Genomic DNA, 14,816 nt, shown 5'->3' with positions numbered 1-14,816 from the left:
ATATAAATGTAATGCAATACCAAACTAAGTTGAAAAGTATTTGAAACTTATTGTGAGGGAAGTCAATATGTTAGATCAGTGGTTTCCAAACCTATTTGGCCTGTCGCTCCCTTTCCAGAAAAAATATGACTCAGCGCCCCCTGGAAGGGGGCGTGGCTTAGAGGGGTGGGCGTAGCTCCTACTCAAGAGGGCGGGGCTGAGCCTCTCCTCTAGTCCAAGATGCAGGGTTGCGAGGGGAGGTGGGCAGGGCCACAAATGGGCGGCCAGGACTGGAATGAGCGGGGTTACAAGCTCTGAGGTAGGTTTGAGCTTCTATTCCTGTCCTGCAGCGCTTGCCAGGACACAGGAGGCGTGGCTAGAGGAGGGGCGGGGCCTCCTCCCAAGTGCCTGACGGGGCTGAACCTCTATACTCCGCCCCCATGTTCTAACAAGCACCTCAGGGGAGGTATAAACAGGCTCAACCCTGTCTTGCGCTCTTGGGAAGAGGCCCCGCCCCCACCCCTAACCCCATCCTTTAGTCCTAAAAGGCCTCTCAGGAGAGGTATAGAGGCTCAGCCCTGTCTTGGGCTCTTGGAAGAAGGCCCCGCCTCGTTCCCTAGCTCCACCCGCTGTGTCCCAACAAGAGCCTTAGGAGTGGTATAGATTCTCAGCCCTGTCTCCGGCACTTGGAAAGAAGCCATGCCCTCCTCTGGCCCCGCCCCATGTCCTAATAGGTGCCATCACCGCCCCCGCCCCCCCCGGATCGCTCCAGCGCTCACTGGTGGGCGGTAGCGCCCTCTTTGGAAATCACTGTTAGATATACATCAAAGCAGTGCCTTCAACAGATAAAATATTAGTTATATCTCAGTATTGTATATGTGATATTCCATACAACCATTCCTAATAAGATAATATGCCAATGATTATGTCTAAAAAAAGTAATACATCTAGATTATGATAGGAAATATATGGGTAGAATCTGAAATGTCTCTGAAAAAAATGTGCTTACTGTAACTTCCTACGTGATATGATGGCCCTTGCATAAAGAATAACTACTTGCTTTACTTAATAAACAGATAAAAGGGATAAAGCTGCATAATTTCCTTGTCAGATAGGTTTCTTGAAAGCTTAAGAGATTCTTCAAGGGATAGTTGAGATTCATCTGCTGATGTTCACAACTTTGGGAGCTTAGTTGGCAAAACAAGAAATTAAGGAAAAGTTCTAAGGAACTTTAGCTAGATTCAGACTGACAACCACAGGACAACATATCTTCACTTCCTCATCGAAGAGATAGAGTAGAGGAATCAAGTCTGTTTTAAGATTTCAGCATCTCTCTGTGAATGTTTCATTGAGAATCTTCTGCCACTTTCACACCAATTTTTGTTGTAATTTTCATAACCATCTTTGTGTTTTCCTCTTTTTTCTCCTCTCTCCAATCCTACTGAATCTCATCTAGGACAAACTTTTCAAAGACCCAATTCACAGTTAACAACAGAGTTAATGACAGATGGGATAATAATACTGGCTGCAAGGGCTTTTAATTGTATACTGTTTTACTGATTTTTGTCTTTTTAATGGATTTATTTTAAATTATTTTAACTGTATGGACAGTTTAATTGCATTTTGCATAAATGAAGATATTGTTATTGTTATTTATTGCTGATGTAGTGGTAGAAGCAGAAGTCTCCAGATAAATAATGTTGAGATAAGACTGGTAAAAACGGATTAACAAAAGGGAGAACAGAAATCTATTGGGGACAATATTCTTAAAATACCAGTGACACAATACACAATTACAGAGCTGAATTGGTCAATTCTAGATCCCTTAGATATGAATGGAATATGTAGGTTTTCTGCTAATGAAATCACGTACTGTATACCTAGACATTGATTTACCTCTTAAAATGGATATCAAAACTACTAGCCATTCTAACTGCTATGATTTTCAGTTAGGCCATTCAAGTCAAAAGAGCAAAAGTAATATCCATATATTAACATGTGTGTATTGTTGTTGTTGTACACTTTCAAGTCTTTTCTTACTTATAGTGATCCTACCATAGGGTTTTCTTTTGAAGATTTGTTCAGAGAGCCTTTGCCTTGTTCTGGAGCTGAGAGTGTGTGGTTAGACAAGCCCCCAGTGGGTTTCCATGGCTGAGCAAGAATTCAAATCCTGGTCTCCAGAGTTAAACCCACACTCAAGTCAGTATACCATACTAGTTGTGTGGCAGGCAGTACTACACTGAAGAAATATAGAAACAGTTACAGAATCCTAAGATAGATTTCTATACCTGCTTAACAAAAGAACACAAATATCAAAAGTTTTTTAAAAAGAAGAAGATGTAAACATTCCTAGTAGGAAAGAAAAATCTCATTTTATGCCTTTATGTGTTCTAATCAGAGTGAGGGTTTTTTAAATTCTGAACACAGCTGTCTGCTTTACTGTCTCTCCAATGACGCCAGATGCCCAGTTCATCAAGGAAATGCAGGAAAACAATGATTTGAAAGCAATTAGAAGCACCGAGGCTCATATTAAAATGTGATAACACCATCCTAGTGGGAATTCCAGGCACCGCTGCATTTCTGACATTTCTGTGCTGCCAGAGATGAACATGTGTTGGAAGCAGTCTACCACACCGCCCCCGCCCCAAACGTCAGAGAGTGGATATCATGCTGGAATTTCATTTCTGAAACCATTGAAAGCAATTAAGCCAATTTGTTTTTTTGCCTCTTGACTGTTTCATCTTTTATGTGCACACCCCACCTATCTACATGAATTCTTCAATTTAAAATAATATGCATTCACTTTGATTCAGATATTGCTGTGAAGCTATAGCAAATATGCAGAAAAATATTCCATTTGGGGGAGGGCAGAAAACATCACTCCGATTAGCATGCGTCACATGTTACTTCTTTCCGTATAGAAGCTTGCATAGACACAGCAGAGTATTCTCAGCCTTCTGTCATTTTTAATTATATCTTTGTGCCACAGCACTCCTGCTTCTAGACTACTGATAACAATTGTTGAAACAGTCAGGTTCTACACAGTGATTTGTACCTCCTTATTTTCAGGCAATGGGTGCTTTCTACAAAAATACTACCTATAATGAAAACATATTGAATCATTTCAGCATCTAGAAAACACAGTGTAGATGCTAGGCAAATGTGGTATTGTTTATTCTCTTTCTCTCTCCCCCCCCCCCCCCCCCCACTGCAATTTGCAATCAGTTTTCCATTTTGGCAGCTAATCATTTGATCTGGTGATTAGAATCTTTCTTTTTCTTTTCTTTTTTTAATTTTTATTTTTATTCAGCTTTTAAGTACTTTACATAAAAGATATATATAGGTAAATAGGAAAAACAGGAAAAAGGAGGGAGAAAGAAGAGAGAAAGAGATAATAGTAAATGGAAATATAGGGAAATTGATGGGGAAAGGAAAGAGAATGAGAGAAAAAAATGGGCGGAGGTAGGGGTAAAAGTTTTGTCTTCCGTTTTCTACTCTTCATGGGTATATTCAAATATTTATATTGTCTTTTCTTGTTTGTTGGTCTCCATTTTGTTTGGATTCCCGGGATTCTCCTTTTCATTTCTTCTAGTCCATTGCTTGTTTTCTGTATTTTTCGTATTTATTACAGTCTGTATTTTTTATTGGTTTACCTCTGTTTTCTTTCATTAAATATGTTAGTCTGTCCATATCATAGATTTCGTCAAGTTTTTCTAACCAGAGGCCTTTCACTGGTATTTCTTCCGATTCCCATTGTTGAGCAAAGGTTATCATTGCCGCCGTTGATATGTAGGTAAAAATAATATCGTCATTTTCAGTAAAAGTTGTTATGCTATCTGTTAGTCCAAGAAGATAGAATTCCGGCTTCATCGGAAATACTTTTTCTATAATTTTTTGTGACTTTTCGTGCACTTCTTTCCAATATTTAACTGTTTCTGAGCAGGTCCACCAAGTATGGAAGTAAGTTCCCTCTTGTGATTTACATTTCCAACATTTATTTTGGATATTTTTGTACACTTTTCCAAAAAAATTTTGGTGTGATATACCACCTATGAAACATCTTAAACCAATTTTCCTGAAGATCAGAAGCATATGTATATTTTATTTTTATTTTCCAAATCGTTTCCCACTGTTCCGGCTCTGTAGACCATTCCAGCAGTATTTTGTATATCTTGGTGATTTCTTTCCTGTCATTTTGTATTAATTTATCCCAAAAAATGTGGTGTTGTTTATTCTCTCCCCCCCCCCCTGCAATTTGCAATCAGTTTTCCATTTTGGCAGCTAATCATTTGATCTGGTGATTAGAATCTTTCTTTCTTTTGAAAGACTGTTCTCTAATTTATACTGTGATTTGGTTATACTTAAATCAGGCCCAAAAAAAAGCCAAGATAAACCCCAGAAAGGCTTTTGTGAGGCCCTTGAAACTCACTTTGATACCTGTGATATTTCCTAATATTAAAAAAACTCAGCATTCCACTTCTGGTTTAGAAGAAATTGTCATCTGTGGGGTACCAGAGGAGCCCAAAATGGGGCAGGTGTACCTCCAAATCCTCTATGGCTGCTTGATTCTAATTCAATTGTTGTCTCATAACTTTAGAGAAGAAGGAATTCAATGCTGTGGAGTGAGCAGGCTCCACACCCAATAGAGTAATTATACAAGTTATTAAAAAGCGCCTTTCTTTTGGCTCAAGTGCAGATGTTCTCAACTGCTCCTACAGATGTTCAGGACTTTCAGAATTCTTGAGAATTAGACACGTTGGCTGGAGTTTGGGGGTGTGGAACTCAAAAGCATCTTGGTGAAACAAATGTTGATAATCATTGATTGCTAGGAGACGTAACTGCTTGGAACAATTGTTTCTGACTACTAACTTTCATAGGCTAGTTTACAAATCTGGTGTACTACTTCGGTAATCTTTACACTTGGTTTGCTGTCTGTGTGTATGTACCTTCAAGTCATTTGTCAACGTATGGCAACCCCACAAATTTCATAGAGTTTTTTAGCCAGGTGAAGTGGTTTTGCTAAGTTCTTTCCTCTGAAACAGCCTACAGCCCCTGGTATTTGCTAGCAGTTTCCCATCTAAATACTAACCAGAGCACACCTTGTTTCCTACAACAGCATAATCCCTTTGGCTGCTTGAAAGTTTAAAGACACACTCACCTGCAGGCAGGAATTCCCAATGGTACCTGAAAGAGAGTAAATAAGACAGCCTTAGTACTAATTAACCTTGACCAAATTAACTGTTGCTCTTCAAATACCAATTGACAAATGAAGGAAACACCACAGAAACAGGTCATGCTCACTGATACTAAGCAAGATATTTCAATCTCCTTCAACCACACCATTGTATTTAGTTATTTTGAGAGCATACAAATGAGGCATTTTGAGATTTCTATTCTAGGTAATTATCTACACCTTTCTTGAAGTTTTTTTTAATGTTTGTCACTCATCTAAAGTCTACCTATCATGTCCAAAGATCAGAGATTCGGGAAATTGCTGTTTAAAATCATCACAGGCCGCAAATTCCTCACTAGATATGCAGAGGTTCGTTCATGAGCTTCTGGGTCAACTGGGCTCTAATTCAGATAACAGACACAAGTGTGAGAAGAACTCCAGTTTTCATCCTGAACTGAGCTGTTTTTGAAAACTGAATGTGTATCCATATCACGTTATCTTTAACAAGATTAAGTTAAGTTCCAGCAACTGAAACACCTTTTCTTGTTTTTCCGAGCTTGAGCATCTTGCCCAGCCTGCATTGCCAATGCAGAAACAAGTGTGCACATTGCATTTTGCAGGAAAAGTCAACCAGAACAATCAATAGTTGACTTTATTCATTTTTTTCTCATCCTGTCAGCTCCATGCACGACAATCCCAGACCACAAAAGAAAAAGCCAAATTGTATCTGAAGGTGATAATCAATGATGTGCTTGAGTTTCCTGAGAAGAAAGAGTGTGTGAGAGAGAAATGGAGAGACTTAAAGAGAGAGGGGGGGGGGAGAGGGAGAGCAAGCAGTCTTTCACTGTGGTTCCCACATTTTGAAAAATCCTATTACAGTAGAGTCTCACTTATCCAACACTCGCGTATCCAATGTTCTGGATTATCCAACGCATTTTTGTAGTCAATGTTTTCAATACATGGTGATATTTTGGTGCTAAATTCGTAAATACAGTAATTACTACATAGCATTACTGCGTATTGAACTACTTTTTCTGTCAAATTTGTTGTTAAACATGTTTTGGTGCTTAATTTGTAAAACCATAACCTAATTTGATGTGTAGTAGGCCTTTCCTTAATCCCTCCTTATTATCCAACATATTCGCTTATCCACCGTTCTGCCGGCCCGTTTATGTTGGATAAGTGAGACTCTACTGTAATTTTAAGACTGCAATATTGGGCCATACAAAAAAGGAAAGGCACAGAACATCCATGCTACACTTTCATGAGAAAATAAGGTAGAGCCCATGAAGCCTGGTGTGGAATATATGTAACATAACTAAAATATTTCCCAATTTCATTATCAAGTGTTACTGTCTATATCAGAAGTGGGCAATGTGGCCTTTCAGATATTTCTGGCCTGCAATCATTCAACAGGTCAGAGGTTCTTGATCTGCAACCACTCACCCTGTCTATACAACAATTTCTAAAGACCCATGGTTTTTCAGCTGTGATTTGTGCAGAGCCAAGTTGCACTTTGGGTATGTATATAATCAAACAAATTAGTGCAATCCATGGATGTATGGTCCAAATCACATCCCTTTCATTTTAACATGTTTTTTTCCTAACTGAAGACTGGCCTTTGTAGGAGTGATATCTATGTGTATGTGCCTTCACATCACCTGTTGACTAAAAGCGACTCTATTAATAGCAGCTTTTCTTAGATAAATAATATTAAGATGCTGTTTCATTAGTTCTTTCCTTTAAATATAGATCTGGTCCTTCAGGGTATTTAGGGCACATACCACAATGTTAAAATCTATGAATTGAATCTATTGAGACCAATGGTGCTTAAATTAGTTAACTTTTTTTTCCAGTGGGTCTACTGGACTTAGAGGAGTCCCGGTGGCGAAGTGTGTTAAAGCACTGAGCTGCTGAACTTGCAGACTGAAAGGTCCCAGGTTCAAACCCCGGGAGCGGCATGAGCAGCCACTGTTAGCTCCAGCTTCTGCCAACCTAGCAGTTCGAAAACATGCCAATGTGAGTAGATCAATAGGTACCGCTCAGGCGGGAAGGTAACGGCGCTCCATGCAGTCATGCCGGCCACATGACCTTGGAGGTGTTTACGGACAATGCCGGCTCTTCGGCTTAGAAATGGAGATGAGCACCAACCCCCAGAGTCAGACATGACTGGACTTAACGTCAGGGGAAACCTTTACCTTTTACTACTGGACATAGTCTCTCCGACACATTCTACTAGCTGCATGTTTTTGCTCTAGCTCAGGGGTCCCCAAACCTTTAAAACAGGGGGCCAGTTCACGATCCCTCAGACGGATGGACGTCCGGACTATATTTTTTTTAAAAAAAAAACTATGAATAAATTCCTATGCAGTGCACACTGCACATATCTTATTTTGAAGTAAAAAAAACAAAATAGGAATAAATACAGCCTCAATGTTAATCATAATAATAATCATAATAAAAATAATAAAGAGGGTTGGAAGAGACCCCTTGGGCCATTTAGTCCATCTCCTTCCGCCTTTGTGCACCAAAAGCACTAGCAAAGCACCGCTTAATAATTAATTATTAATTAAATAATAATTAAAATACCATTATAAACAAGCAAAGCTTTGGAAGGCACGCACCAGGTGAGGGAGGAGATGGGAAAGGTGCACACCTTTCCCTCCTACCCCGCACTGCACGCACCTTCCTCGGCGGAGGAGGAGGGAGCTACTGCCGCCGCAGGGGCTGAATAAATGGCTTTGATGGGCCGCCTGTGGCCCCCGGGCCTTAATTTGGGAACTCCTGCTCTAGCCGGTCACACCAATATCTCCATGATAAACTAGCTATGATTTTCAGTATGTTCAGTAACTGCCAATGAATACTTAAAGGCCAGGCTTTGAACCTGGTTTGATTATGGTGGAGGCTGATATAGAAGTTCTAAGCAGACATCCCTTATTTGTCATCTATAAAGCATGAACTCTTTTTCTCAATGTCTTTTTCAGTCTCTTTCCCCCACCTGCTATGGTTGCTTTCTCTATTCTTAAAGACAGGAGCATCCTTCCTCTCTTATTCAATGATGATTCTTCCTGAGTTACTGAATTATTTGGTGAATTCTTGTCCTCTCTTCTTGAGAGAGGCACCTAATCTCTCCTGAAGATGTCTTCTTGGTAACATTTATTGCTCTAGGTGCCAAAAATGATTTTCTGTCACTTTCCATTTCAGTTTGACCACAAGGATTGGTATTTCTGTCCCTAACCTCTGTCACTTCTAATACAGTACACTAGAAGGTTTTTACAAAGTAAATTTGAGTTCCAGTGTACATTTTAGTATCAAGACATATCCTTCCATAGGACACTATCATTGCCTAAGTGAGGGAGTTGTGTTTAGATATCACTATGGAGACGGAAAGGTCGCAGGTTCGAAAGGACTTAACGTTAGGGGAAACCTTTACCTTTACCTTATGGAGAATAGGTGACATTCATCTCATCAGGTTGCTGTGAGTTTTCTGAGCTGTATGGCCATGTTCCAGAAGCATTCTCTCCTGACGCCTCACCCACATCTATGGCAGGCATCCTCAGAGGTTGTGAGGTCTGTTGGAAACTAGGCAAGTGGGGTTTATATATCTGTGGAATGTCCACGGTGGGAGAAAAGAACTCTTATCTATTTGGGGCAAGTGTGAATGTTGCAAATGGCCACCTTGACTGGCGTTGAATAGCCTGGCAACTTCATGCCTTGCTGCTTCCTGCCTGGGGGAATCCTTTGTTGGGAGGTGTTAGCAGGCCCTGATTGTTACATCTGGAATTCCCCTGTTTTCTGAGTATTGTTCTTTACTTACTGTCCTCATTTTAGAGTTTTTTTAATACTGGCAGCCAGATTTTGTTCATTTTCATGGTTTCCTCCTTTCTGTTGAAATTGTCCATATGCCTGTGGATTCTCTGTGTAGTCTGACACATTGGTTGTCAGAGTGGTCCAGCATTTCTGTGTTCTCAAATAATATGCTGTGTCCAGGTTGGTTCATCAAGTTGGTTCATCTCATCCTTTGCAAATAACAAAAATACCTATTCAAAAGAGTTAATTAGCTTATCATATCCTCTCACACGCCTTCTCAGTTTAAAATCAATTTCCTGGCTGTCTTTGCTCTAACCCTTTCACCTTTATCAGCATTCCTCGAGTTATGTTAAAGGCATTTAAGGAAACTTTTCTAAAAATGGTGGGCCAGACTAGACATTACATGATTTGTATGGTTTCTCCTTACATGGCTGATATTTTCAAAACAGCGTGAATCAGATCAGTACAAAGAGTTGGAAGGTTTTTTAAGCATTTGCCTTCATTATGGCCACAACCTAAGTCAGGTTCCTATTTGCATTATTAGTTCAAAGGAAATCTAACTAGTCCAAAAAAGTATGTTGGAGCACTGGCAAACTATTTTGCAAACTAGAGAAATCTTCCAAAATCCAAACAGCCAGTTGAAAATATAGCTCATTTGAGGGCCTTGGTTTCTGTATGAAATAATTTATTTAAAATTATTTTTAGACTGCCTTTAAAACTCTCTCAGGGCAACACAGGAGATTAAAAACACAAGACATAACTAATTAAATAAAGATGCAGTGAAAGAGTTTTTTAAAAAACACATTAAGATAAAATTGCCTCAATCCAGACTATTAAGGTATCTCATCTTTAAAAGTTTGCTTCTCTGGTAGCAAGTTGAGTAACAGATGGCTAGCTTCATATTTACATAGTAGAATAATAATGACTTCAAAAGTCTACAGCCGAGTCTTCAAAGCCTGACAATATAAATTAAGCTATAAAACGGATTAGCTTTTTTTTATTTGAGATATCAAGAGCGGTGTGAAGCATCTTAAATGTTTTTACTGTCAGCATGCATTTCAAAATATGTTCTTAATGCAAATATTACAATGCCTAACCTGGTTTTCTTGGCTTAACGTGCAACATGTGTTACAAGGTTGATGCTATCCATTGAGGTAGTAGTATGGTGGCCTAAGGATACAACATTATGTAGATACAGAGTGGAGTAGAGAGGAAAATATTCTTACTGCCTCTGAGTCAATAATGTAAGAAAAATTATTGAATGAAGCCATAAATCCCTTGAGGGATGGTTCATTTTGCCCTTGCGGCCTACTAGGCCTTTGTTCACCACATTTAAAAAGTAGGAGAGGTGGGCCTCACACATTCAAAATCCAAATGTCACTTCCACAATTTGGGTCACATTTAGAAAAAAAATGCATTTTTTTAAAAAGTAAAAGAACTAACATGCATTTTTTCCCACTTGGCATCACTGCTGTGGAGAACCAAGGAGTGAGGGCTGTGAGCTGCAATCTCTCAAGAAGGAGTTTAAAAAAACAGGAATACATTTAACGAAGGCCGCCACCCTCCAAAACAGTTTCAAGTAAACGAGCCGTGAGGTAAATCCATAAAGTCAAGGTGTAATTACACTCCCTTGCACTTCTAACCAACTGAGAACACTAAAACCACCACCGCGGATATTTAAGTAAGGTCTTGACAAATCAGGGCTTAACTTGTTGGCTATTTTAATGCCTACCCGAGGAAAAATAATGGCTGCTGAGCAGGCTTGAAGCAGGCCAAAGGGAAGAAGAAACCTGAAAGAAATCTCAGATCACACTGTTGGCAAAGAACAGCCTCACAAACTACTTGAATCACATTTCCTGTCCAAATGGAATAAAAAGAGTGATTGCAGAGGGAAAGAGATGGGCAACCAAATCTGGCTTTTCTACCTGCAGTGGGAAACCTCAGGGAACAGGACCGAGTCAGGCCTCCTTGATGCCATGACACCATTATTTGGTGGTTTCTTGCTTTTCAAATCCCGCCTCCCCATTCTACAAACTTAGCTACTACTTCTTCCAAAGCTTAGCTACTACTAATAACAGATAATGTTGTAACCTTGGTTTTGGAAACAACATCGGTTTATTTCCCACATTTGTACCCCACCCTTCTCACCCCAAAGGAGACTGTTATAGAAATCCAGTATGCTGATAATAATGTCATCTGTGCTCATTCAAAAGAAGACCTACAAGCCACTCTAAACACCTTTGCAGAAGCATATGAAAAGCTTGGCTTCTCACTGAATATTGAGAAAACCAAAGTGCTCTTCCAGCAGTCACCAGCAAATCCCTCTACAATGTCAGAAATGCAGCTTGATAGTGTAATGTTGGAAAATGTTGAGCATTTCTGATACCTTGGCAGCCACTTCTCCACAAAAGTTGACATTGATGCTGAAATAAAACACTGTCTGAGCTCTGCAAATGCAGCGTTTTTCCGAATGACGCAGAGAGTGTTTGAGGATTGGGACATTCATAAGGAGACCAAGATGCTTATTTATAAAGCCATTGTCCTCCTGCCTGCAAAATGTGGACCATCTACCGACGTCACACTCAACTCCTGGAATGATTCTTGGGAAGAGAGGTAGACAAATGTCAGTGTGCTGAAAGAAGCAAAGACCACCAGCATTTAAGCAATGATCCTTCGCTATCAACTCCGCTGGACTAGCCACGTTGCCCAAATGCCCAATCATTGTCTCCCAAAGCAGTTACTATACTCCCAACTCAAGAATAGAAAACAGAATGTTAATGAACAGGAAAAGAAATTTAAAGGTGAGCTTAAAGCTAATCTTAAAAACTGTGGCATAGACACCGAGAACTGGGACGCTCTAGCCCTTGAGCATTCTAACTGGAGGTCAGCTGTGACCAACAGTGCTGTGGAATTCGAAGAAACACAAATGGAGGGAGAAAGGGAGAAATGTGTCAAGAGGAAGGCATGTCAAGCCAACCCTGACCAGGACCACCTTCCACCTGGAAATTGATGTACTCACTGCAAAAGAACATGCGGGTCAAGAATAGGTCTCTACAGTCAGCTACGGACCTACTGCCAAGACCTTATGCTTGGAAGGCCGTCCTCCTCGGACACGAGTGATTGTTGATGGTGATGATGACTGATAATAAGAGCTTTAAGCTGAAGTATGTTGGTATTTTGGTATAAATGGCCTTCCAAGAATTCACTTTAAAAGGAATTTGGCCCTCATTTGAAAGAAGTTCCTCGTGCTTGATATAAAGTGAGAAGGCCCCAAATTGTTAGTTAATCCATAAAGAAAAAGATGGAAGATAAAAACAACTGTAAAAAGGGATAGTATTTTTAAAGCAGTAATGCATAAGGTTTGCTATCGACCAGACATCGATGTGTGCTCCCATAAGAAAACATACTACCCTAAATTTTAATTTTTCCCTCTGAAACTTTAAAACAGAAGGAAAAGCTAGATTGGAACTCTTCTAAAAATGGCAAATGGTCCTCTTCTAAGGCAAAGATCAGCCAACCATAGGTAGAACCAAAGATAGATGCATCTAGGAGTCACAACAGAGAGATTACATTCAAAATTATAGGCATGATCATAAGTGGTTTCATCCACACACAAAAATACTTTTTGGAAGATATATATCCCACAGGAACAACAAATTGCACAGAACAGGCAAAAGGTGCAAGTTTTTTCAAGAACTAGAGTACAATGGAAAGGATCAGACAGTTGATCTAACCTATACAAGTATATCAAATTGAAAGGAGTACAGACGTTTCTTCAATGACATTCTTGTTCCCTCACTTCCTTCCTAAAAAGGTATCAATACAGCCTCCAAATCAAATGCAGATTACCTTGTTTTGAAAGCACGTCATTAAAAAATATTGAAAAAATGCTGAAAGGAGCCAGCAAGTTGATTTAATGACAAACACAAGAGTCAGAGAATAGAAGAGATTTCTCCCCCTTAAACTCAGTCTAGGGGAAAAGATTCTAAAATTCAGATATTATGTTCTGATGGCTCATTGGACACATTGGCTACATATTTATATATGGTTTATATCAGTGGTTCTCAACCTGTGGGTCCCCAGATGTTTTGGCCTACAACTCCCAGAAATCCCAGCTAGTTTACCAGCTATAAGGATTTATAATTATTATTATTTGAAACACAACAAGATGAGTCCACAGCAGACACTCTGCTGGCTGTTGTATTGGATCACACGTCGGACACTTCCCAAGTGTTTAGGACTGTGTGATGTATTGGTGAATAATGCGTGCAGATCCCAGTAAGGTGGCCTTCTGCAGCTGGCAGATGGTAATTTTGTCAGCGCCGATTGTGTTTAAGTACAGGCCAAGGTCTTTAGGCACTGCACCCAGTGTGCCGATCACCACTGGAACCACCTTGACTGGCTTGTGCCAGAGTCTTTACAATTTGATCTTTAAGTCCTCATATCGTGTCAGCTTTTCCAGTTGTTTTTCTTCAATCCTGCTGTCCCCTGGGATTGCAACATCGACAATTCGTACTTTGTTTTTTAACACAATCGTGAGGTCAGGAGTATTGCGCTCCAAAACCCTGTCTGTCTGAATTTGGAAGTCCCAGAGTAACTTGACATGTTCATTCTCTGTAACTTTTTCCAGTTCTTTGTCGCAGGCAGATGGTATTTGTGGCACAAGTTCCAATTAATCATCTGAGCAACGGTGTTGTGCATCTGCTTGTAGTCTGTCTGTGCAATCTTCTTGCAGCAGCTGAGGATGGGATCTATTGTTTCATCTGCTTCCTTGCAGAGTCTACATTTGGGATCTGTTGTCGACTTTTCAATTTTGGCTTTGACAGCATTGGTTTTAATGGCTTGTTCTTTGGCTGCCAGAATCAGGCCCTCTGTCTCCTTTTTCAAAGTTCCATTTGTAAGCCACAGCCATGATTTTTCTTTGTCAATTTGGCTCTCAATTTTTCTCAGGAACTGCCCATGGAGAGCCTTCTTTTGCTAGTTTTCTATTATTATTATTATTATTATTATTATTATTATTATTATTATTATTATTGTTGTTGTTGTTGTTGTTGTTATTATTATTATTATTATTATTATTTTATTATGACACAGCAAACAAGATAGATATGCTGGATTTCATATCACAAAATCACAAGTCGAACACTTCCCAAGTGTCTAGGACTGTGTGATGTATTTTCGGATGATGCGCGCAGATCCCAGCAGGGTGGCCTTTTGCAGGGTGGCCTTATTATTATTATTATTAGTAGCAGCAGCAGCAGCAGCAGCATAACAGCTGCTCTCAACAGCTTTCAAAAAAGGGTGTGTATGAAACAAGATATGCCATGAACAACTGTATTTGATCTCTACATACCTTCACTAAAGCATGTCAATGACGAGAACATGCAACCATGGACATTATTGCATGAGAGTTGGGATGCATGTTATCAGCTGTTTAGCAGTAGCTGATTGCTTTGTTTATCGCACAATGTTGTGGTATACCATTGTGTTTCCGTCTTCATAGAGAATGGGATTACTGTGTCTAATAATCTCTGATGTCTGCACAAGAAATTGCATGCATACAGCTGCAATCAGCATAAATATTTTAATTAATGAATAGAGCTAGGCACAGGTACTTAAGTTCTCTGGCATGTTCCCTCTCTACTTCGTTGCCTATTATTCTCAGATCTTATCGTACTTCTCACTCCTCCTCTTTCTGTGGTCTTTAGCCAGCTAATTCTATTCTTCGCTATCAGATACCTAATCTCCTTAATAAATACCTTCTCATCACTTAAGAGAGTCTGATTCTGATGCCAAACAACTAGCTTCCACACAAAGCGAATAAAGGCAGGGAAATGCCCTCACCTTCACACAC

General features: G+C 39.7%; 1 protein-coding gene across 3 annotated transcripts in view; it reads right to left on the bottom strand.

Annotated features, from left to right (window-relative positions):
• The window catches only part of skap1 (src kinase associated phosphoprotein 1), a 362,424-nt gene that overhangs the window by 332,475 nt on the left and 15,133 nt on the right, over positions 1 to 14,816 (bottom strand). For 2 of the 3 annotated variants that reach the window (XM_008113483.3, XM_003222615.4), the window contains exon 3: positions 5,138 to 5,163. In XM_008113483.3, coding sequence (XP_008111690.1) covers positions 5,138 to 5,163 — 26 coding nt within the window. Of the gene's footprint in view, positions 1 to 5,137; positions 5,164 to 10,887; positions 11,057 to 14,816 lie in introns of those variants that run through there. The other variant, XM_062957013.1, reaches the window with a different exon arrangement.

Source organism: Anolis carolinensis, chromosome 6, assembly GCF_035594765.1.
Source record: "Anolis carolinensis isolate JA03-04 chromosome 6, rAnoCar3.1.pri, whole genome shotgun sequence".
In the NCBI taxonomy this organism is placed as follows: domain Eukaryota; kingdom Metazoa; phylum Chordata; class Lepidosauria; order Squamata; family Dactyloidae; genus Anolis; species Anolis carolinensis.
The sequence above is the reverse complement of the archived record's forward strand: the minus strand, read 5'-3'. Positions and strand labels throughout refer to the sequence as shown.